This window comes from Crinia signifera, chromosome 11 (genome assembly GCF_055691185.1).
Source record: "Crinia signifera chromosome 11, ASM5569118v1, whole genome shotgun sequence".
Lineage (NCBI taxonomy): Eukaryota > Metazoa > Chordata > Amphibia > Anura > Myobatrachidae > Crinia > Crinia signifera.
Genome location: NC_139227.1, coordinates 112,190,236 through 112,215,666, shown reverse-complemented (window position 1 = coordinate 112,215,666; position 25,431 = coordinate 112,190,236). Strand labels below are relative to the sequence as shown.

General features: G+C 45.9%; 1 protein-coding gene across 5 annotated transcripts in view; it reads left to right on the top strand.

The window, feature by feature from the left end:
- DCDC1 (doublecortin domain containing 1) overlaps window positions 1-25,431 on the top strand; it is a 341,410-nt gene that overhangs the window by 287,240 nt on the left and 28,739 nt on the right. For all 5 annotated transcript variants that reach the window (XR_014465436.1, XM_083164256.1, XM_083164255.1 and 2 more), the window contains 7 exons: window positions 9,976-10,099; window positions 12,476-12,657; window positions 18,156-18,260; window positions 20,792-20,891; window positions 21,269-21,404; window positions 22,993-23,140; window positions 24,453-24,599. Coding sequence is in view for 4 of the 5 variants with exons in the window: in XM_083164256.1 (XP_083020382.1) it covers window positions 9,976-10,099; window positions 12,476-12,657; window positions 18,156-18,260; window positions 20,792-20,891; window positions 21,269-21,404; window positions 22,993-23,140; window positions 24,453-24,599 (942 nt within the window). In the remaining variant the exon portion in view is untranslated. The remainder of the gene's footprint in view (window positions 1-9,975; window positions 10,100-12,475; window positions 12,658-18,155; window positions 18,261-20,791; window positions 20,892-21,268; window positions 21,405-22,992; window positions 23,141-24,452; window positions 24,600-25,431) is intronic.

Below are 25,431 nucleotides of genomic sequence, written 5' to 3'. Positions count from 1 at the left end.
TAGTGTGCCGACCATAGCAAGGTGTCCATGTCGACCATGTCAGTGGTCGACATGGTTCTTTTCCTGAGATTAATTGCCGCAATCACTTGCAGGAAAAAAGCCCAAATTGCAGGTGAATGACAGAAGGTGTGATACGATGTGCGGTCCTGTGCCCATCACACCGGATCTTTCGAGTCGCACCGGCTGGGCATCTCTGAGATTGCTTGCACAACCGGGCAGGCTGGGCTGGGATTGCATGCGATATATATTGCATACAAAAAGACCACATGCGACATATCGCATGCGATCCTGCTGCCTGCTTAGGTTGTATGACTAGGCTTTGAAAATGGGTGAGATTTAATAGGATGAGAGGTTCAGAAAGTGAGAGATTTGGTGAGAAATCTCCAGTTTTTTTTAAATCTCACCCCACTTATCTTCCCATCTCTGAACAAATAGCCTTATCAACACTTTTCCAAACTGGGAAATTAGCCCTTACTGACTTCCAAGAGTCAATCCCTTTTTGTAGACCAATTTTTTACTGGGTACATTATTTTATTTATTTATTAACAGTTTCTTATATAGCGCAGCATATTCCGTTGCGCTTTACAATACATTCACTAGGTATTTTACATTTTTTTTTTTAACTTGGTTAAATGCTGTGTGATACTTGTGACCTTTTTTTTTTACTTCCCTTTTTCTTATTTTGTTCCATCATCCACTGTCTTATTTTTGAGGTTTCTTTATTTACACCATATAGTGACAGCTAATTGATGTTGGGTGATGTCTCTGATCGAGTTAAAGGGTGCAGGCCATGGCTGTGCCTTGTCTGCCAGTATACTCAAGAACAGAACAGTACGGCTTTATTGAATGTATTATTTTGTTTGCTTTAAATGGAGACAGTCATGCCCCTTTCAGACCGCACTTAAAAACCGGTATTTTACCGATTTTTAACCGTTTTAAAACGGTAATCTGTGCGGTCTGAAAGGTGCATAACCACTTTACCGTTTTTAAAAACCAGGTTTTTTAAAACGGTTAAAATGGAGAGTCCTACGCGTTTCAGACCCGGTATTTTGGCATCAAAATCGGGTCTGAAACGGTAATTGTGACCCAGCCAATGAGCGGACTCAGCGCAGTGAATATTTAATGAGTGCTCATTAAATATTCACTGCACTTCACCCCCGCTTCGCCCCCCGGTTAACATCCCTCCCCTGCCGCGCGCCGGTTAACATCCCCCCCACTCCACCCCCAGGGCTAACAACCCCCCACCCCCCCGTGCAGCTGGTACCTCCTGCGACGCGTTGAGGATCCCGGCAGTATGGATGCATTGCACTTGTAAAAAAAAGTGTCTTTCGGAAAATGGCTGCCCCTTACGAATACCTGTTTAAAAAAACTGTCTTTCGTATGGGGGCAGCCATTTTCCAAAAGTCACTTTTCTTATAAGAGGGGGGGCTGCGGTTGTGTGTGTGTCTGTTAACCCGGGGGGCGGGTTGTGTGTGTATGTGTTATCCCGCGGGGTGGGGCGCACCGAAGACCGCACTGGCTTTGACCCTGTATTTGGAAAGCTTCCAAAAACGGGTCTGCCAGTGTCAAAAAAACGCCACTTAAACGGTAATATACCGTTTAAGAGATGCGGTGTGAAAGGGGTTTTACCTGGCAGACAAGTTTTTGGAAACGTTTTCAAATACAGGGTCAAAGCCAGTTATGCGGTCTGAAAGCAGCATAAGAAAGCGGTTTCCAAGAACTGGCAATTGATGTACATTTAAGACATTAAATAAATGCACTGAATGTCGTACAGCATACAGTACATGCCGATCCTCTCATACAGCATACAGTACATGCCGATCCTCTCATACAGCATACAGTACATGCCGATCCTCTCATACAGCATACAGTACATGCCGATCCTCTCATACAGCATACAGTACATGCCAATCCTCTCATACAGCATACAGTACATGCAGTGGCGTAGCTACGTTTTGGGCGCCCCCCCGCCGTTAGGAGGGGGGGCGCCCATACCCACCCCCCACCGCCACCCCGTCAAGCACCGCCGCCCCGCCACCCATGCTAACCCCCTCCCCCGCAGTCTTACCTATCGCGCTGGTCCCGGCGGCTCCGTTCTTCTGCTGAGGACCACCACAAAATGGCCGCCCCCATACAGCAGACAGTTTCAGAGAACACTGTGCTATATGGGGGCGGCCATTTTGTGGTGGTCCTCATCAGAAGAACGGAGCCGCCGGGACCAGCGAGATACGTAAGTCTGCGGGGGATTTGGGGGGGTAACTATAGCACCGCAGCCCCCGGCGCCCCCACATGCACAGCGCCCCCCCCCCCCCCCCGGTGGCGGGGGCTGCGGTGCTATAGTTACGCCCCTGAGTACATGCCGATCCTCTCATACAGCATACAGTACATGCCGATCCTCTCATACAGCATACAGTACATGCCGATCCTCTCATACAGTACATGCCGATCCTCTCATACAGTACATGCCGATCCTCTCATACAGCATACAGTACATGCCGATCCTCTCATACAGCATACAGTACATGCCGATCCTCTCATACAGCATACAGTACATGCCGATCCTCTCATACAGCATACAGTACATGCCGATCCTCTCGTACAGCATACAGTACATGCCGATCCTCACGTACAGCATACAGTACATGCCGATCCTCTCATACAGCATACAGTACATGCCGATCCTCTCATACAGCATACAGTACATGCCGATCCTCTCACACAGCATACAGTACATGCCGTTCCTCTCACACAGCATACAGTACATGCCGATCCTCGCATACAGTACATGCCGATCCTCGCATACAGTACATGCCGATACTCTCATACAGCATACAATACATGCCGATCCTCTCATACAGCATACAGTACATGCCGATCCTCTCATACAGCATACAGTACATGCCGATCCTCTCATACAGCATACAGTACACTGCCGATCCTCTCAAACAGCATACAGTACATGCCGATCCTCTCACACAGCATACAGTACACTGCCGATTCTCTCACACAGCATACAGTACACTGCCGATCCTCTCATACAGCATACAGTACATGCCAATCCTCTCATACAGTACATGCCGATCCTCTCATACAGCATACAGTACATGCCGATCCTCTCATACAGCATACAGTACATGCCGATCCTCTCATACAGCATACAGTACATGCCGATCCTCTCACACAGCATACAGTACATGCCGTTCCTCTCACACAGCATACAGTACATGCCGATCCTCGCATACAGTACATGCCGATCCTCTCATACAGCATACAGTACATGCCGATCCTCTCATACAGCATACAGTACATGCCGATCCTCTCCCGTGACGGAAAGCAGGAACTCAGCTCTGTGAAGGGGGCCCGGTCAGGTGACTGCAGTGCCGGAGGGCTGCAGGTCATATAACTGTGTCTGCAGACCTCCCACTCAACCCGCACCATAGACGGTGCCACTGTAATAAGGTGCAGTGTGCACTGCAGACACTGTCACTGACATAAGAATTTAGTAACTAAACTTTTTTAAACCAGCTTTATATCTCATTGGACACTGTGGGATGCATATATAAATATATAATTATATAAAATTATCTTAAAAGACCCTTTGAGTGCCGCAGTCATTCTGTATCCTATATATACAAACACACGTACATTTATTTATATACATTTTCCATAGAAATATAAAGTTACACTGATGCAAGGCAAAAAAAATAATAATCAATGGCATTGCAATAGTAAAGTAAAGTTTACATATGCGTTGCTTCAATATTTACATACCAATAACATGGAAGGCGCAAAGTCTATGACGTGTTTCTGGGCCTTGCAGAACACTTTATTTAGGACATCGTCCTATAAGCTTACTAAAATGTGGTATAATGTGTATCAGGAACATAATGATGTGGCATAATGTGTAGTGGAGACAATGTAATGTGGAATAACATGCATCAGGGGCCGTACAAAAAAAAATAATTGTGATCATTTTAACATCCTCAGTGTGCCATGAATTGAAAATATCTGGGGTTAGGGAAGGTAAAAACTTTTTTGGTGTCAGTAGGATGGCTGTGTGTGCTTTATTTTTACACTGCAATATAGATCTCACTTTGAAGTAAAACCCCACCCAAATCTAATTTTCTCTGCACAAGTAACATCTGCCCCACCTGCAGTGCACATGGTTTTGTCCCTCTAAGAAGGATTTTGTCAGAAAGAGTGAACTAGAATAAGGCCCATTGTTACAAGAACTTGTTACTAGATTCTGGTGAACAGTTATATTGATCCTGGCATTGTGGAGCTAAAGGTGCCCATATATGGTGGGTTTTGTGTGTGATGCGCGCTCCCGTGCACGTCCCGTCGCACAGCACAAAAAGTAGATGCTGCAAATACTTTTCGAACTAGAACGCATTGCATGCAAATCGCACGCAAATCGCACGCAAATCGCAAGCAATGCGATGTGATCTAGTCCATAACGCATACAATTATTGTACCTTGTATGGGCACCTTAAGGAGAAATCTTCAGCATTGGGTTTATGGTCGGCTTCAGCTGTGGCATATACAGAACTAAAAACTCAATTGTATTTGTTCTAGCTTTGTGTGAAACGTTGCCTCCATCTAGTGGTATTTTGAGAAACTACAAGTGAGGTGTAACCTGTTGTTTTTTTATTTTGCAAATAAAATAAATGTCTTGAATTACCATCTATCTATCTATCTATCTATCTATCTATCTATCTATCTATCTATCTATCTATCTATCTATCTATCTATCTATCTATCGGGGAGATTGTAAGCGAAAAATGCGGTAAAAACCCCGTTATCGGGGCTTTACCGCATTTTGGGATGCTGTAAGCATCCCCCGCCGGGTTACCCGGCGGGGGGCATCACCAGAAAAATCTGGCGATGCCCCATAGAAGCCAATGGGCTTCTGCCGCATCCCACCGCCGCCCCGCACCGACCCCCCACCGGCCCGCACGGACCCGCATATGTTAGAGCATATGCGATAATTATAAATGCGATGGGCGGCGATAGGGGGCAGAGATTCTTAGAGAATCTCTCCCTATCTATATATCGGTTTGTTTTTTTTGCATTCAATCAAAGGACAGATTAATAATGCTGTCAGATGTGTCTGTATATACAGCATATTTTTTTCACACTATGCACCAAAAGTATTATGATTAGTGATATCAGTACTAATGATACAGTTACACAGCCAGCGCTTCAGAAGAGTCACTGGTGATATCTGCTTGTGTAGGGAGGGGAAGCATATTTATCAGCATATATGTGGTACATGAACTGCTGCACTACTTGTTCTGTTATAGCCATCTCAGGAAAACTACAACAGAATAAAAACATGAAAAAAAAAACATTTCCGTGCACATGTTCCCTAAGAAGCTGACATGGGACTGGTGAAGTGATAAGTTCATCTTTACCATCATTGATAATTGATCGTTTGATTGATTTGTTCTTATTATAGAAGTGAAATCATCTTTATTTATTTATTTACAGTGTCTTATATAGCGCAGCAGATTCCGTTACAGTGTCTTATATAGCGCAGCAGATTCCATTAGTGTCTTATATAGCGCAGCAGATTCCGTTACAGTGTCTTATATAGCGCAGCAGATTCCGTTACAGCGTCTTATATAGCGCAGCAGATTCCGTTACAGTGTCTTATATAGCGCAGCAGATTCCGTTACAGTGTCTTATATAGCGCAGCAGATTCCGTTACAGTGTCTTATATAGCGCAGCAGACTCCGTTACAGCGTCTTATATAGCGCAGCATATTCCGTTGCAGTGTATTATATAGCGCAGCATATTCCGTTACAGTGTCTTATATAGCGCAGCAGATTCCGTTACAGTGTCTTATATAGCGCAGCAGATTCCGTTACAGTGTCTTATATAGTGCAGCAGATTCCGTTACAGTGTCTTATATAGCGCAGCAGATTCCGTTACAGTGTCTTATATAGCTCAGCAGATTACGCTTCAGTGTTTTATATAGCGCAGCAGATTCCGTTACAGGGACTTATATAGCGCAGCAGATTCCGTTACAGCGTCTTATATAGCGCAGCAGATTCCGTTACAGTGTCTTATATAACGCAGCAGATTCCGTTACAGTGTCTTATATAGCGCAGCAGATTCCGTTACAGTGTCTTATATAACGCAGCAGATCCCGTTACAGTGTCTTATATAGCGCAGCAGATTACGCTACAGTGTCTTACATAGCGCAGCAGATTCCGTTACAGTGTCTTATATAATGCAACAGATTCCATTACAGCGTCTTATATAGTGCAGCAGATTCTGTTACAGTGTCTTATATAGCGCAACAGATTCCGTTAGTGTCTTATATAGCGCAGCAGATTCCGTTACAGTGTCTTATATAGCGCAGCAGTTTCCGTTACAGTGTCTTATATAGCGCAGCAGATTCTGTTACAGTGTCTTATATAGCGCAGCAGATTCCGTTACAGTGTCTTATATATTGCAGCAGATTCCGTTACAGTGTCTTATATAGCGCAGCAGATTCCGTTACAGTGTCTTATATAGCGCAGCAGATTCCGTTACAGTGTCTTATATAGCGCAGCAGATTCCATTAGTGTCTTATATAGCGCAGCAGATTCCGTTACAGTGTCTTATATAGCGCAGCATATTCCGTTGCAGTGTATTATATAGCGCAGCATATTCCGTTACAGTGTCTTATATAGCGCAGCAGATTCCGTTAGTGTCTTATATAGCGCAGCAGATTCCGTTACAGTGTCTTATATAGTGCAGCAGATTCCGTTACAGTGTCTTATATAGCGCAGCAGATTCCGTTACAGTGTCTTATATAGCTCAGCAGATTACGCTTCAGTGTTTTATATAGCGCAGCAGATTCCGTTACAGGGACTTATATAGCGCAGCAGATTCCGTTACAGCGTCTTATATAGCGCAGCAGATTCCGTTACAGTGTCTTATATAACGCAGCAGATTCCGTTACAGTGTCTTATATAGCGCAGCAGATTCCGTTACAGCGTCTTATATAGCGCAGCAGATTCCGTTACAGTGTCTTATATAACGCAGCAGATTCCGTTACAGTGTCTTATATAGCGCAGCAGATTCCGTTACAGTGTCTTATATAACGCAGCAGATCCCGTTACAGTGTCTTATATAGCGCAGCAGATTACGCTACAGTGTCTTACATAGCGCAGCAGATTCCGTTACAGTGTCTTATATAATGCAACAGATTCCATTACAGCGTCTTATATAGTGCAGCAGATTCCGTTACAGTGTCTTATATAGCGCAGCAGATTCCGTTAGTGTCTTATATAGCGCAGCAGATTCCGTTACAGTGTCTTATATAGCGCAGCAGTTTCCGTTACAGTGTCTTATATAGCGCAGCAGATTCTGTTACAGTGTCTTATATAGCGCAGCAGATTCCGTTACAGTGTCTTATATATTGCAGCAGATTCCGTTACAGTGTCTTATATAGCGCAGCAGATTACGTTACAGTGTCTTATATAGCGCAGCAGATTACGTTACAGTGTCTTATATAGCGCAGCAGATTCCGTTACAGTGTCTTATATAGCGCAGCAGATTCCGTTACAGTGTCTTATATAGCGCAGCAGATTCCGTTACAGTGTCTTATATAGCGCAGCAGATTCCGTTACAGTGTCTTATATAGCGCAGCAGATTCCGTTACAGTGTCTTATATAGCGCAGCAGATTCCGTTACAGTGTCTTATATAGCGCAGCAGATTCCGTTACAGTGTCTTATATAGCGCAGCAGGTTCCGTTACAGTGTCTTATATAGCGCAGCATGTTCCGTTACAGTGTCTTATATAGCGCAGCAGGTTCCGTTACAGGGACTTATATAACGCAGCAGATCCCGTTACAGTGTCTTATATAGCGCAGCAGATTACGCTACAGTGTCTTACATAGCGCAGCAGATTCCGTTACAGTGTCTTATATAATGCAACAGATTCCGTTACAGCGTCTTATATAGTGCAGCAGATTCCGTTACAGTGTCTTATATAGCGCAGCAGATTCCGTTAGTGTCTTATATAGCGCAGCAGATTCCGTTACAGTGTCTTATATAGCGCAGCAGTTTCCGTTATAGTGTCTTATATAGCGCAGCAGATTCTGTTACAGTGTCTTATATAGCGCAGCAGATTCCGTTACAGTGTCTTATATATTGCAGCAGATTCCGTTACAGTGTCTTATATAGCGCAGCAGATTACGTTACAGTGTCTTATATAGCGCAGCAGATTACGTTACAGTGTCTTATATAGCGCAGCAGATTCCGTTACAGTGTCTTATATAGCGCAGCAGATTCCGTTACAGTGTCTTATATAGCGCAGCAGATTCCGTTACAGTGTCTTATATAGCGCAGCAGATTCCGTTACAGTGTCTTATATAGCGCAGCAGATTCCGTTACAGTGTCTTATATAGCGCAGCAGATTCCGTTACAGTGTCTTATATAGCGCAGCAGATTCCGTTACAGTGTCTTATATAGCGCAGCAGGTTCCGTTACAGTGTCTTATATAGCGCAGCATGTTCCGTTACAGTGTCTTATATAGCGCAGCAGGTTCCGTTACAATGTCTCATATAGCGCAGCAGATTCCGTTACAGCGTCTTATATAGCGCAGCAGATTCCGTTACAGTGTCTTATATAGCGCAGCAGATTCCGTTACAGCGTCTTATATAGCGCAGCAGATTCAGTTACAGCGTCTTATATAGCACAGCAGATTCCGTTACAGTGTGTCATATAGCGCAGCAGATTCCGTTACAGTGTCTTATATAGCGCAGCAGATTCCGTTACAGTGTCTTATATAGCGCAGCAGATTCCGTTACAGCGTCTTATATAGCGCAGCAGATTCAGTTACAGTGTCTTATATAGCGCAGCAGATTCCGTTACAGTGTCTTATATAGCGCAGCAGATTCCGTTACAGTGTCTTATATAGCGCAGCAGATTCCGTTACAGCGTCTTATATAGCGCAGCAGATTCCGTTACAGTGTCTTATATAGCGCAGCAGATTCCGTTACAGCGTCTTATATAGCGCAGCAGATTCAGTTACAGCGTCTTATATAGCACAGCAGATTCCGTTACAGTGTGTCATATAGCGCAGCAGATTCCGTTACAGTGTCTTATATAGCGCAGCAGATTCCGTTACAGTGTCTTATATAGCGCAGCAGATTCCGTTACAGCGTCTTATATAGCGCAGCAGATTCAGTTACAGTGTCTTATATAGCGCAGCAGATTCCGTTACAGTGTCTTATATAGCGCAGCAGATTCCGTTACAGTGTCTTATATAGCGCAGCAGATTCAGTTACAGTGTCTTATATAGCGCAGCAGATTCCGTTACAGTGTCTTATATAGCGCAGCAGATTCCGTTACAGTGTCTTATATAGCGCAGCAGATTCCGTTACAGTGTCTTATATAGCGCAGCAGATTCCGTTACAGCGTCTTATATAGCGCAGCAGATTCAGTTACAGCATCTTATATAGCGCAGAAGATTCTGTTACAGTGTCTTATATAGCGCAGCAGATTCCGTTACAGCGTCTTATATAGCGCAGCAGATTCAGTTACAGCATCTTATATAGCGCAGAAGATTCTGTTACAGTGTCTTATATAGCGCAGCAGATTCAGTTACAGTGTCTTATATAGCGCAGCAGATTCCGTTACAGTGTTAGTTCAATAAATAGTGTTGAACTACGGCAGGTGTTCATATTCAGAGTCACTTTCTCTAAATATGAAGGAATAGGTTCTAATTTGGACACACGTGGCCATGGTGCAGCTGCTGACAGCTGGGTCACAGGTACAATGATCCGCCAACAGCATCTTAACAATGAAGGATGCTTAACAATAATCACTACATGTTGTACCGTTATTCACATGCCAATTACATATGCACCACACAGGAACATACAGCCTATTTACTAATGTTAGTGGCTTATCTCCAGATATACAGAATGGAGAAATTAGTGTTTCATACAATTTAACTTCTCATTTGTGTGTTTGCAGATGGGCCATAAAACATGACGGATTATCTAAGTCTCGGCAATGGAAACCTTCCAAAGTGGCAAATCCGCTATGGAACAAGCTGACATACTTGTGGCCTGTTCTACCAAATGGGGAGATCAACAAGGTAAATACTTATAGTTACGGCTTGCCAGCTTCCTACCAGAGACCCACAGATCAGGTGCACATAAAAACGTCGACATTGTGGTTTTCATATTTTATTGGGTGACAATTTGTAGGCTTTGATAATGTATCGCCATGTATTCAGGCAAGGTGCCACGGTTCCCATACGGAGTCCACGTGGATGGTCAAGCATGAAAAAGTTCAAGAAAAGAAACGAACCCCCCTATTTTTGCCCATTTCATGTGTTGACCATATGGTGTTGACTTATTGGCTGTCGACCTATCGCACGGACCCCTTAGGATTTCCTGATCCCCTGACAGTATCACAGCTTAGATCACTGCTGGGTTAGGTTTGTACCAATTAAATCTATTATCTCTTTCAGATAATAAAATAAAAATCAAGTATTGTAGGCAAGTTATTGAAATAATGTACAATTAATCTGCATCGTTTCTTGCATGGCACCTGAATTAGGCCCTTCATTTTTCTGAGTAGCAAAGGAGCGAAGCTGCATTTCTATTGGTGCTCCTTGTCCCATGACGCAAGTCACTTTGTACTGGAACAAACCATTTATCACCGAAAAGGGTGCAACTGTATTTATTTGTTTTTGTATGCAGGGTAAATACTGTCTGCCTTTGCATGAAGCCCACAAATACTGTCCAGCTTTTATTATTACACTGCAATTTAGGGGGTTATTCTGGTTCACCCGCAAAGGCAAATTTCTTCTCAAATGGAAAAAAAAAACGTGCACTGCAGGTGGGGCAGATGTAACATGTGCAGAGAGATTTAGATGTGGGTGACTTATTTTTTGTTTCTGTGCAGGGAAAATACTGACCGCTTTATTTTTACATTGCAAATCACAGGTTGAAGTAAAACACCACCCAAATCTAATTCTCTCTGCTCAATTTACATCTGCCCCACCTGCAGTGCACATGGTTTTGTCCATTTGAGAAGGAATTTGACTTTGCGAGTGAACCAGAATAAGGGCCTTAGATCTGAGTTTGGACACTCCCCACTCACATCTAAGTCTTTATGCCATTGGTTCCCAAACTGTGTGCCGTGGCACGCTGGGGTGACTTGGGACACTTGCAGGGGTGCCTTGGATTGGTGGTCAAGTACCAATTCTAATTATTTATGGTCAGTGTTTTAGGCAAAACCAATGATTTTGGGTGCCAATAATAAAATATGTGGACAAACAGAAGTGAATCCTGTCCTTACCATTTAACTAAACCTAAGGATGACTTACTGATATAAACTTAATTTTGTATTTGTTTTTACATTTCTCAATAACAAATATCCAAGGGGTGCCATGAAAAAAACTTTTAGGGAGGTATTCAATATGTGCCAATATTTCCCGACAGGGGAAATGTAGGAACTCACCTATTCAATGCTGCCGTTACCGACAGCATTGAATGGTGTCAGATCCAACTTGTTTTAAAAACAGTCGGATCTGTTTTATCGGAAACGGCCACGGTTTGTCGAATTCGCGTCTGTTTCCGACAATCCACAGCCATTTACGACAATTTGCGGACTTTCCGACACTCGACGGTCGGTACATTGAATGCCTACGGTGGTAGGGGAAAGGAGTTCCACCACCTCTCCGGGACGGCTTTAAGCCCTGTAAGTGAGTATGTAATACTGACTGCTCTTATCAGTATATATTCTAGCCTCATATCAATAGGGCTGTAGTTTTGTGTTGACATACTGTATTAAAAGAGTGTCGACGCTGATAAACGAAATATAAAGCAAAATTAAATATAATGTATGCTTCCTATACTATAATACTGATATGCATATATTACTATCCGTTTTCATTTTGTATATTCAACATCAGTGGCGGCTCGTACCATATTAGGGTAGGGGGGCTGCCTCTGGCCGCAGCGGGGGTGCCACGATTCAGGCCCCCTCCTGTCGCTGCCGCCGCTACCTCCTCTCCCGTCCCCCGCGTCTGTGCTGTGATGACAGGCGCCTATACTATACAAATGACAGGCACCGGGACCAGCGCGTGTGCAGTACCTATTTGCGTTCTGGAGGGCGGGAACACCTCCCAATAGGACTGCCTTGGTGACTGGCAGGTCGGACTTCCAATAGGAAGTCACTGCCAGTCACAGTGAAGCCAGTGCAGTCTCACAGACTGCATCTGGCTTCACTGCAGTGGCGGATTTTACCTGGGGGGGGGGGCTGCAGCCCTGCAGCCCATAGGTAGAAACCGCCACTGTTTAACATGACTGTTCATAGTTCTATAACCTCTTCATGTATGTTCTGTGACTGCCATCATTATATATCTTATAAGTTCATATTTATTGTAACACGGCAATAAACGCAAAGGGTATTTATCTATGTATATTTATCTATGTGCTTTTTATCTCTCTTTAATTGAAAGGGCTTTGATTGGCCTATTCAGGGATCACTTATTGCGAATAGCCCCCCTTTGGAGAAACCAGTGTATGACCATCCAGACACCGACACCCCTGTGAGACTGAAGGTCTTAAGAAATGGAGACAGTGACACGAGCAGGGCGTGTCTGATCGTAGGACCAAACTTCCCAAGCGTGATCAGGAAACAGTACGTTGGTGCATAGTTATGTTGTACAATTCCTGGTGTATGAAAGTAATAACTTTATAAAGAAAATCGAAAATAAAAATGCTGGATATTTACTAAGGTATACTGAGACTAACTGTCATCACCAAGACACACACATGACGTAGACATTTTGGGGGGATAAAACATGTGCCATGTATCTGCATAATGACACTGAGTGCTTGTGGACTCTCTGTAACTGCTAGTGGTTCCCCTGGGCCCCAGAACCTGCCGTGGTCCCATGCAAGCATTATTGGCCTACAAGTAACCCATTAATTCTGACCCGGGCCATCTCTTGTAGTATGAACTATATATAATAGGATAAGTTACAGTACTGTCCAAAAGTTTTAGGCAGGTGCGGAAAAAATGCAGCAAAGTACATACAGAAGAGGAGGAGTCAAGACACACTCATGAGCTGGACCAGTTGCTAGGAGTGACCCTGAAGAGGGTAATGACGCTATCAATAAGCAATACGTTTTTATACAAGCATTTATGAGCACCACTGAAACATAATATACCCGAGTAGTATGGATTGCTGGTGCGTAATGTGTGCACCAACTGCTGGGTTATCCTGGCGGTCATGTTACATTGGGGCAGATGTATTACGCCTTAAGAAGAGATAAATGCAAGGGTGATAAGGAGAGATAAACGTCCAGCCAATCAGCTCCTTACTGACTTTTCAAACACAGCCTGTAATATGGCAGTTAGCAGGTGATTGGCTGGACGTTTATCTCTCCTTATCACACTTGCATTTAACTCTTGTTAAGGCTAATACATCTGACCCTTTGATTGGTAGAAGAAGCAATGAGGAGGTGGGGGCCTCATGTCATTCTGCTAGAGAAAAGAGGTGGTGGGGATAGGAACATTATGTTATTCTGAAGCAGAGAGGAGGTTGGGGCCTACAAACATCATGTTACTCCTACAGAGAAAATAAAAGAGGAGGTGGGGTGCAGGATCATCATGTTATGTTATTCCAATAGAGGAGGCAGAGAGGTGGTGAGGGCCTAGGAACATCATGTTACCCCGATAGAGGAAGCAGAGAGGCGGTAAGGGCCTAGGAACATCATGTTACGCCAATAGAGGAAGCAGAGAGGCGGTGAGGGCCTAGGAACATCATATTACTTCAATAGAGGAAGCAGAGAGGCGGTGAGGGCCTAGGAACATCATGTTACTCCAATAGAGGAAGCAGAGAGGCGGGGAGGGCCTAGGAACATCATGTTACTCCGATAGAGGAAGCAGAGAGGCGGTGAGGGCCTAGGAACATCATGTTACCCCGATAGAGGAAGCAGAGAGGCGGTGAGGGCCTAGGAACATCATGTTACCCCGATAGAGGAAGCAGAGAGGCGGTGCAGGCCTAGGAACATCATGTTACCCCAATAGAGGAAGCAGAGAGGCGGTGAGGGCCTAGGAACATCATGTTACCCCGATAGAGGAAGCAGAGAGGCGGTGAGGGCCTAGGAACCTCAGGTTACTCCAATAGAGGAAGCAGAGAGGCGGTGAGGGCCTAGGAACATCATGTTATTCCAATAGAGGAAGCAGAGAGTTGGTGAGGGCCTAGGAACCTCATGTTACTCCAATAGAGGAAGCAGAGAGGCGGTGAGGGCCTAGGAACATCATGTTACTCCAATAGAGGAAGCAGAGAGGCGGTGAGGGCCTAGGAACCTCATGTTACTCCAATAGAGGAAGCAGAGAGGTGGTGAGGGCCTAGGAACCTCATGTTACTCCAATAGAGGAAGCAGAGAGGCAGTGAGGGCCTAGGAACATCATGTTACTCCAATCGAGGAAGCAGAGAGGCGGTGAGGGCCTAGGAACATCATGTTATTCCAATCGAGGAAGCAGAGAGGCGGTGAGGGCCTAGGAACATCATGTTATTCCAATAGAGGAAGCAGAGGCGGTGAGGGCCTAGGAACATCATGTTACTCCAATAGAGGAAGCAGAGAGGCAGTGAGGGCCTAGGAACATCATGTTACTCCAATAGAGGAAGCAGAGAGGCAGTGAGGGCCTAGGAACATCATGTTATTCCAATAGAGGAAGCAGAGAGGCAGTGAGGGCCTAGGAACATCATGTTATTCCAATAGAGGAAGCAGAGGCGGTGAGGGCCTAGGAACCTCAGGTTACTCCAATAGAGGAAGCAGAGAGGCGGTGAGGGCCTAGGAACATCATGTTATTCCAATAGAGGAAGCAGAGAGTTGGTGAGGGCCTAGGAACCTCATGTTACTCCAATAGAGGAAGCAGAGAGTCGGTGAGGGCCTAGGAACATCATGTTACTCCAATAGAGGAAGCAGAGAGGCGGTGAGGGCCTAGGAACATCATGTTACTCCAATAGAGATAGATAAATATTATAACCAAGCGCAGGGCACTACTTGTGGTCCCAGGCAGCCGCTTATAATGGATACTCAACCCTTAAAGAGAACAATCGTAAAAAGAAACACAGTGTAAGCGGCGCTTTAAAGACCACAATTCAATTATCAATTAATAATTTATTTTCATATAAAAAAGAAAACACAATAAATACAATGTGCAATACCACCGGCCGGTATAGAATATAATTATCACAACATATACATACAAATTAAAAATGAGAACATATTACTGCATGGTCAAATAGCTTTTCCACATTAAGAATATATTCCAACTGATGGACCCAACTAGGTTATTTTCCTTTTTTCCTTGGGGAAGGGCTCATTTTTAGCCTTCCATTAGATTTTGTAAGGAATGATAGAAAGATTATATATTGATGTCCTGTTCAATTCAAGGAAAAATCAACTTTATCCAGCAACAAGCAGTTAATAATAGCGGATTAGTTAGCAGTTAATGATAAGCGGGTTAGTCAGTCATTTAAGACCAAGCAAGGCAAGTAGTTAGTCCTTTGAGACCAAGCAAGACAAGCAGTTTTTTTGTGCTCATTCATTCAGCAAAGAAAAAATGGTTTTAATACTTATACTCCGTTGGACCCAGGCAAACGGGTCAGATTTGTACTCCTGGGGACCAGATGTGATTCACCTGGAGCGGGTCCCCGGCTGCTAGTATTTCCAATTTGCGCAGCTCTCACAGGGACTCTCGGCTCCGGTGTTTGGTGCCCCTCGTCTCAGTTGGTGGGGGTGGGGTTCGGCTCACCTGGAGTGGGTCCCCGGCTGCTGGTCTGCCCGTGGTTAGTGCAGCCTTTTCAAGGACTCCCAGCTCCGGCGTTGAATTCCCCGGCTCGGAAGGTAGCGGTGGTCGGAAGTGACGGTGAGATGACGCGTTTCCCCGCCTACAGTACGTCAGCGGCTTCATCAGATGATTTGTTAAACTCTGTCTCCGTCTATTTATGTGCACAATAACCCGCCCAACTGGGCGTATGTTAATTACCTCGCTGGCTCTCCCAGCCTTTACGTATGCTGTGTGTGTCATACTTGTAAGTCCAAAACCAAGCCTCTATATCGGCTTCATTTGCTTTGTTGCTCACAGAGCTTCCTTATTTGTATGCGGTTCAAGCCTCAGTTTCAGTTGAGGTGGATAACTTTATTGTTTCGCCATTTGACATTGCATTGAAGCCGCTGACGTACTGTAGGCGGGGAAACGCGTCATCTCACCGTCACTTCCGACCACCGCTACCTTCCGAGCCGGGGAATTCAACGCCGGAGCTGGGAGTCCTTGAAAAGGCTGCACTAACCACGGGCAGACCAGCAGCCGGGGACCCACTCCAGGTGAGCCGAACCCCACCCCCACCAACTGAGACGAGGGGCACCAAACACCGGAGCCGAGAGTCCCTGTGAGAGCTGCGCAAATTGGAAATACTAGCAGCCGGGGACCCGCTCCAGGTGAATCACATCTGGTCCCCAGGAGTACAAATCTGACCCGTTTGCCTGGGTCCAACGGAGTATAAGTATTAAAACCATTTTTTCTTTGCTGAATGAATGAGCACAAAAAAACTGCTTGTCTTGCTTGGTCTCAAAGGACTAACTACTTGCCTTGCTTGGTCTTAAATGACTGACTAACCCGCTTATCATTAACTGCTAACTAATCCGCTATTACTGTATTAACTGCTTGTTGCTGGATAAAGTTGATTTTTCCTTGAATTGAACAGGACATCAATATATAATCTTTCTATCATTCCTTACAAAATCTAATGGAAGGCTAAAAATGAGCCCTTCCCCAAGGAAAAAAGGAAAATAACCTAGTTGGGTCCATCAGTTGGAATATATTCTTAATGTGGAAAAGCTATTTGACCATGCAGTAATATGTTCTCATTTTTAATTTGTATGTATATGTTGTGATAATTATATTCTATACCGGCCGGTGGTATTGCACATTGTATTTATTGTGTTTTCTTTTTTATATGAAAATAAATTATTAATTGATAATTGAATTGTGGTCTTTAAAGCGCCGCTTACACTGTGTTTCTTTTTACTCCAATAGAGGAAGCAGAGAGGCGGTGAGGGCCTAGGAACCTCATGTTACTCCAATAGAGGAAGCAGAGAGGCGGTGAGGGCCTAGGAACATCATGTTACTCCAATAGAGGAAGCAGAGAGGCGGTGAGGGCCTAGGAACATCATGTTACTCCAATAGAGGAAGCAGAGGCGGTGAGGGCCTAGGAACCTCAGGTTACTCCAATAGAGGAAGCAGAGAGGCGGTGAGGGCCTAGGAACATCATGTTACTCCAATAGAGGAAGCAGAGAGGCGGTGAGGGCCTAGGAACATCATGTTATTCCAATAGAGGAAGCAGAGAGGCGGTGAGGGCCTAGGAACCTCATGTTACTCCAATAGAGGAAGCAGAGAGGTGGTGAGGGCCTAGGAACATCATGTTACTCCAATAGAGGAGGCAGAGAGGTGGTGAGGGCCTAGGAACCTCATGTTACTCCAATAGAGGAAGCAGAGAGGCGGTGAGGGCCTAGGAACATCATGTTACTCCCAATAGAGGAAGCAGAGAGGCGGTGAGGGCCTAGGAACCTCATGTTACTCCAATAGAGGAAGCAGAGAGGCGGTGAGGGCCTAGGAACATCATGTTACTCCAATAGAGGAAGCAGAGAGGCGGTGAGGGCCTAGGAACCTCATGTTACTCCAATAGAGGAAGCAGAGAGGCATTAATGATCATCCTGTTGCTTTTGGAGGAGGTGGGTGTGTAAGAACAATATGTTACTGCAACTGATATAGCACAGGTTCTCAAACTCAGTCCTCATGACCCCACACGGTGCATGTTTTGCATGTCTCCTCACAGAATCACAAGTGAAATAATTAGTTCCACCTGCGGATCTTTCAAAACGAGTCAGTGAGTAATGAATGCACCTGTGCCCCTGACGGGTCACCCAAAAATGAGAACTGTATGTGGTCCTGAGGACGGAATTTTAGAACCACTGTGGTAGAGGAAGCAGAGACAGATGAAGGCCTATGAACACCATGTTATTCCGAATAATAGAGATGCACATATCGGTATATTATGTGATTAGTTATTTAGCTGTATGTTTGTTTTCTGGCTTTTTTACGCATTTATTATTTATTAGGCCATCGGAAAAGAAACCAATCCCACAGCTGGCAAATCAAAGCAATCTGACAGAGGAAAACGCTATAACGGCTGATGAGATTGAATTGCAGAAATTTTTAGAAAGGTAAATGTACTGATGTGTATACACCGCGCTCCTATTACTGCAGCCTAGATTTGGTAGTGGTACAGCCGGTCCCATCAGCAGCCTTCATGATGTGTGCCACCTAGTGAAGGAACATGGGCACTGTCTACATTATAGGTGACAATTTGATGAGTGTGAAGCTTTTTTATTATGGTCCTCAGAGTCTGCCTCGAAACATGAGTGTGGAACAAACCCCAACGATTGCCAGCTTTAGAGAAAGCTAAGTCATGTTGTGGAATGTAAATCCTGCAGTGCAAGACCAAGGTGTGACTCCGTGTACGACCTTTGGTGGACATGTTCTTGTTTATGGCTGATATTTATATAATTGTCACTAGGGATGGCTTGGAATGTATCATTTTTTTTAGATGGACAGAGGCCTAGATCGGGTTCCTTGGCTTGCACAAGATGTGAACTTTTGACCGTTAACTAGTTATAAAGGAATAAGGTGGTGGCTTTTCTTCTCAAAACCCAGTACCAAGGCCAAGTGAAGCCTTCTCCGTAGTAATACAGTCCACATGCCATGATGACATATACCGTCTCTATGTATTTCCTACTGCATTGCAACTAGACAGGCGGGACGTTAGTATACCTCCAGACTCTTCTACTTACCAGCATTCGGGAAGGCATGTTGGGGGTTTTCAGGATTGTGACACAGGTTCTTGTGGGGAGCAGATGGATTTGAGGTTACATTTTAGTTTGCATTTGCCCTATACAATATATTGAGAGGATGCTCAGTAATGTTATTGTACTGTACTGTATCTCTTATATTTCTACCAGAGTGGCCGTGATCACCAGTTATGCGTGTGCTGCGACAGTAGTGATACCAGGCCTTCAAACTGGAGCAGTGGGTAAACTGTGGTTCCACATTCACATAAAGGCGCTTGTTCATACCTCCCAACAGTCCCGATTTTATCGGGACAGTCCCGATTGTCAGGGCCTGTCCCGCTGTCCCACCCGCGGGCGGCAGTGTCCCGCGGTGTGGGGGGGCTGTTGGGAGTCCCCCCTGTCAGCTGCTAAGCAGCGGGGAATAAACGATGTGCGCATGCGCACAGCGTCTATTCCTGCAGCCAGGGGACTGGGGGCATGGCTAGAGGCTCACAGAGCCTCTGGGTCATGCCCCCATAGCGGTAAAATGGGGGCGTGGCCTTGCGGAAGAGTCGCGAGTATAGGCCACGCCCCCAAATTAGACCACGCCCCCCGAAAATTTCGGGGCGCAGCATTATCGTCCCGCACACTAAAGTGACAAAGTTGGGAGGTATGGCTTGTTGGATGACCATAGGCAAAGCCCTGAACTGTTAGAGCGGGATGCGGTCATTTGGTCTACAGCATGATGGTCGACACAATTAGGTCGACATGGGAAAACGTCGACATGGGTCTAAGTCAACATGGGACAAGATCAACATGATTCTAGGTCGAAAGGTCATTAGTTCGACAATGTCTAGGTCGACAGTCATAAGGTCGACATGGGGCTTTTCGCTGTTTTTTGAGCCGACATATGCTGACAGCCGGTATTTCATGCCCTACCATCCACTAGGGTGTGGTGGGAGAATAAAATAGTGTGCCGAGCGCAGCGAGGCACCGTGCCCGACGCATTGTGAGCGCAGCGAGGGCATGTGGTGCACTTTAAACTGTGTTCATGTCGACTGTGTTGACATTCAGGTATAAAAACAGTGAAAACCCCATGGCGACTTTTTGACTGTTGACCTAAGTATACATTGTCAAACTAATGATCTGTCGAACGAATGACCTTTCGACCTAGAACCATGTCGACCTTTTCCCACGTCAACCTAATGACTGTAGACCATCATGCTGTAGACCAAATGATCCCAACCCGTTACAGCAGATGGGCAACACAGCTATAATCACACCTATATGCAATGCTTGGTGTACGGACTAGACCAGACGTCTGCATGAAAAGATTAGATAGGCTTGTCAATCAATTGGCCATAGAAATGAAGTTGTCATTCACTTACATGTAAAGTGTCAATTCAATCCCATGATTGCAAAGGCCAACCATGAGCCTGATTCAACATCACCTGAATCAACAACAGTTTGAGTGGCAGCTGAGTGGGTGGGGACTGGCATTGGGTGGCATGGTCCAGACTGTTATCAGGGCAGCTGCGTCATGTTCATGTCACATGCGGCCGCAGCAGGATTGAATGGCGACCCTGCATCTGCCTTCACAACCAAGCTACGCAGGCTGGGGCAACCTTAGGAATACAATAGCATTGCATTTCAGTGATGCGATCGCAATTATTATTGCAGTCGCATCACGGGGAAGGGACCTTACATGTTGGGCAGCCCTGCCGGGTGTTGGGCGCCATTCCGCATTTGAGAGTCTGCAGTCGGCGCAGTTTTGCTTTCTAAGTAGCTCTGCAATGGCATCAGAATATTCAGGTTTGTTATTTTGTACCATGGTAATGGAAACATTTGCCCCAAACTTGTATTCATCCACCTAGTATTAACCACCTGACCGCCTCTCGTGGAATCATCAGACTCTCTATTACTTACAGGTGTACGCAGATAATGACCCTGCCTTCAGCGGCCCGCAGGCTATTTACTGAAAGCGGCACAGAGATTTTTCGTTTGAGAGATGCTGAAAGAGACCAGCAGGTAGGATAAAGAGGGGTAATGTGCTAATCTGTTCTGCGCCCTGACATCAGATCAGTGCTAACACGCTGCTTTCAAAGGTATCCTGATTGTGTTCCGCAAGGCCCTTACTCACACTTCAGTGCAAGAAACATAATGGGATAGACTTCATAGGAAAGTGCTGCGCTGTCAGAACGGTCGTTTTTACCATCATATGTAGCTAAATACAAAAGGTGCATTTGTATGAATAATCTAATCTGATAATCCTATATATATAAATGATAAAATGCCGGCACTAATCCCAGATTCATCCAAGGAGAAGTGCACCAAATGCGTACTCTTTTTATTTTCTTGAACATTTGCCCTGCTGTTGTAACACATTGATGTGTGATCTACCACAGGTGTATGTGTCTTGTGGAGAACCGTGGATTGATCCTCAATTCTCAGCGGCGGAACACAGGAGACATATTCTACTGAGCAGTCTCGCCTCTGATGTATCACGTATTCACAACTACTGTTCCTTACTGAGCTCACAAAGTAAGTGTGTGTCCGGGACATACTGTGCGGCAGAGATTCACAGCTCCAGCTTTTTATCGATCTCCAGGAGTCTAGCCAATCAGATCATTGTAATGTTCACAGCAGTGCAGAATATTTCAGGATATGGAGAGCAGCGATCATTGTGGAAAAACAGACACATCTTTTCTAACGTTTAGTGACATAAAATCACACGGGAATCTTCTGTCTCAGGACATCGTCATCCCTAACATTGGGCCTTATTCTAGTTCACTCTTTCTGACAAAATCCTTCTTAGATGGACAAAACCATGTGCACTGCAGGAGGGCAGATGTAACATGTGCAGAGAGAATTAGATTTGGGTGAGGTATTTTGTTTCTGTGCAGGGTAAATACTGACTGCTTTATTTTTACACTGCAATATAGATCTCACTTTGAAGTAAAACCCCACCCAAATATAACTCTCTCTGCACAAGTTACATCTGCCCCACCTGCAGTGCACATGGTTTTATCCATCTAAGAAGGAATTTGTCAGAAAGAGTGAACTAGAATAACCCCCATTATCTGGGAGGAAAACAGCTTATAGGGGGGTGATTCAGGACTGCTCGCTAATGCTAAGAAACCGGAGATCTGAATCTCCTCCCCATAAAATGCTGGTTGTACCACTGCTCCGGCTCCTGCCCACCTTCCCTCGCTCCCTACCTGTGATAGTCGGTGAAGGCGTTCGCACAGCGGCCGCGCACATGCTTATAATCGCCCATACGCAGAGCCGTATCATTGGTCCCCGGCATGGATACACTGGTGACCGAGTGCTACTGAATCAGGCCCATAGAACAGTACACTCGCTCATTCTGTATGTTATATGTCTGACACTGTATACATTGCATTCATTTTATGAGCATATACAGGGGACACATTGCCGACAACAGAAGACTAGGATGGTTTGTTTGTGCGGCAATCTCCAGCAATATATCATCTTCTCGGAACTCTACAGAGGGACGGGCTCATTTAAGCGACTTCATTCCTTTTTTAAGTAAATAGCAGCGATAAAAAAGTCTAATGATCTGGTCAAAACACTCTATACTAGTAAATAAGGCCCTAAGGGGCCTATATATTATCACTGCTGTATAGTGATCTTAATTCATTGTTAATGGCCCAATAGAGACACCTAATATTCAGTCGGTTTGATGCCACTGGTTCTTGGAGCTTCTCTCCTATCTATAAGAAGCCCCTTGCGGGCTCGCCACCTATTTTATTCTCCCTCTATGGGGGTCGTGGACCGCCACAAGGGAGCAGTCGGGATTCCGATGTCGGAGTACTGACTGTCGGAATCCCGACTGTTGGGGAGCCGTCCGGCACCCGTGCTGGACTTCCATCCTCTTACCAGCACGGAGAAGCAGCAGCCGGCAGCCTCACAGGTATGATTCCAGCTATACGCTGGTGCCTAGGAAAGCTGCCTACACCTGACTAGTGGTGGCGCTGGCCCCTGTCCTTGTAAATACCACATTCTCTGTACCAGTGAGTAGGGCAGGAATCTCATCCCCGTATCAGCACAAACTCTCTGTCCCATAATTGTACTGATCTTTGCTGACACAATCACTGTTCTATTTCAGATCTAGTCCTGGAGGTAAATGGTGACGTTGTTGCTGGAGCCAAACTGTCAGTAAATGACTGTGCTGTAGAAGCAGATACGGGGGACGCTGCCAGTGAGGACGGCAAAGTCGAGTCTGTAGTAGAGGAAGCGGCTGTAGAGGAGTTTGTGTAAGTACCACACTATAACTGTGTTATCTTCCAGGGACCTGCACTGTTGTGTGGGCATCGGGGGACCTGCACTGTTGTGTGGGTATCGGGGGACCTGCACTGTTGTGTGGGCATCAGGGGACCTGCACTGTTGTGTGGGCATCGGCGGACCTGCACTGTTGTGTGGGCATCGGCGGACCTGCACTGTTGTGCGGGCATCGGCGGACCTGCACTGTTGTGCGGGCATCGGCGGACCTGCACTGTTGTGCGGGCATCGGCGGACCTGCACTGTTGTGCGGGCATCGGCGGACCTGCACTGTTGTGCGGGCATCGGGGGACCTGCACTGTTGTGCGGGCATAAGGGAACCTGCACTGTTGTGTGGGCATCGGGGGACCTGCACTGTTGTGTGGGCATCGGGGGACCTGCACTGTTGTGTGGGCATCGGCGGACCTGCACTGTTGTGCGGGCATCGGGGGACCTGCACTGTTGTGCGGGCATCGGCGGACCTGCACTGTTGTGCGGGCATCGGCGGACCTGCACTGTTGTGCGGGCATCGGCGGACCTGCACTGTTGTGTGGGCATCGGGGGACCTGCACTGTTGTTCGGGCATAAGGGAACCTGCACTGTCGTGTGGGTATCGGGGGACCTGCACTGTTGTGTGGGCATCGGGGGACCTGCACTGTTGTGCGGGCATCGGCGGTCCTGCACTGTTGTTTGGGCAACGGCGGACATGCACTGTTGTGTGGGCATCGGGGGACCTGCACTGTTGTGCGGGCATCGGTGGACCTGACTAGTTTTCAAAAGTAGGCAAGTATGCGCTTGGTACTTGGGAGGATTGTCCAATTAATCATTGCAGAACTGTACTCACATAGACCATCACTTGTATTTACAGCACTTTGTATGGGTGACTTATTATATATCATAGTCTTTCCCAAAAGTGGCTGTCACAGCAGCGACCAGTCCAGGATTTACGGCTAGCCATAGTTAAACATAGGGGACTTATTTAGTACCTAAGTTCGCTTCAACCTTCTGGGCTCAAGTATGGAAATCCTTAGAACCTGGCCTGTAAGTTGCCATGAGTGTGAGAAGGTTAATATATACCTGTCCTGTGATGAGGTGGCAGCAAATGGTGGGTCACAGGGTAAAACTTGGCATTTAATCAGCTGTAACGTATCTTAAACTCTGTGAAACACAATTCAGCGTTTTCATTCACTTCCCTTCTTCCCGATTACTCTTCTTACCCCTCCTCGCTACATATGAAATATCACTTTATATATAACACGGCCACAAATCCTAAATAAATGATAACTATTCTATTTCCATCCCACCCAGGAATTCCCACACAAGGACTCACAGAAGAATTGATGGACTGTACACAGGTGTGAGATACTCCTGGCAGCAGCTACCTGCGGATAATGAGGCAGATGGCAGCGTTGTGGCGGAGGAGAAGCAGGAGTGTAAAGAGCTAAGCCGTTCCGGGTCAGTGGGGGTCATTCTTATTGTGTTCTGCGTCTGACAGTGATAACATAACAAATAATGGGCCTGATTCATTGCCTGTTTGCTAGGCTGCGTATACTTGCAGCTTCGTGAACAGGTAAGCTCCGCCTGCCCCAGCCGCCTGAATCCCCTCGCTAGCATGCGATCATATCGTCTCTGGACACCCATCTTTGTGGCCGGACGGCGGGGGGTGGGGAGTAGGCTGCCGAGCTGGGCCATTAGCATATGGGCACACCCATATGCTAATGGTCCAAGTAATGCTAATGAGGCTGTGACGGACATGTGGGGGGTGGGCAGCTGACATCACTAGATGTCAGCTGCCCGCCCACTTCCCTCCGAGCGTCCGCGCATATGTAAGATTGCTCAGAGCAATATGCGTGCACCTTCCTCATCTTTCGATCATCGATGAGGATGTGGGAGGTTCCCACTGACATGCGGTTGTGTGTTTATGTAAAACCAGTGCGAAGGAACGCACCGTGCGAATGGTGGGCCGGCGTACCACCATTCGCAGGGCGGGATCTGGTTTGCGAATTTGTATCCGAGTGAATTAACCAAAATAACCCCCATAAAGTATAAATGTGTGGAAACCCTCGTGTGTCCGGATATATTCTGTATTCCTGTTTGGGACATCAGCGCCCACCCATTCTCAGCCATGTTGGGGAATTCTAAGACTCTTGTTCAAAAACGTGGTTTTCTCACTTTTTGTGGAGGGAATTGCGGAGTCCGGAGACACAGATTATTAATATTCCCGAAATTGCCTGGTGCTTACAAGATGTACTCTTCACAGTGCAGAATTAGACAGTCTGGGGTCTTC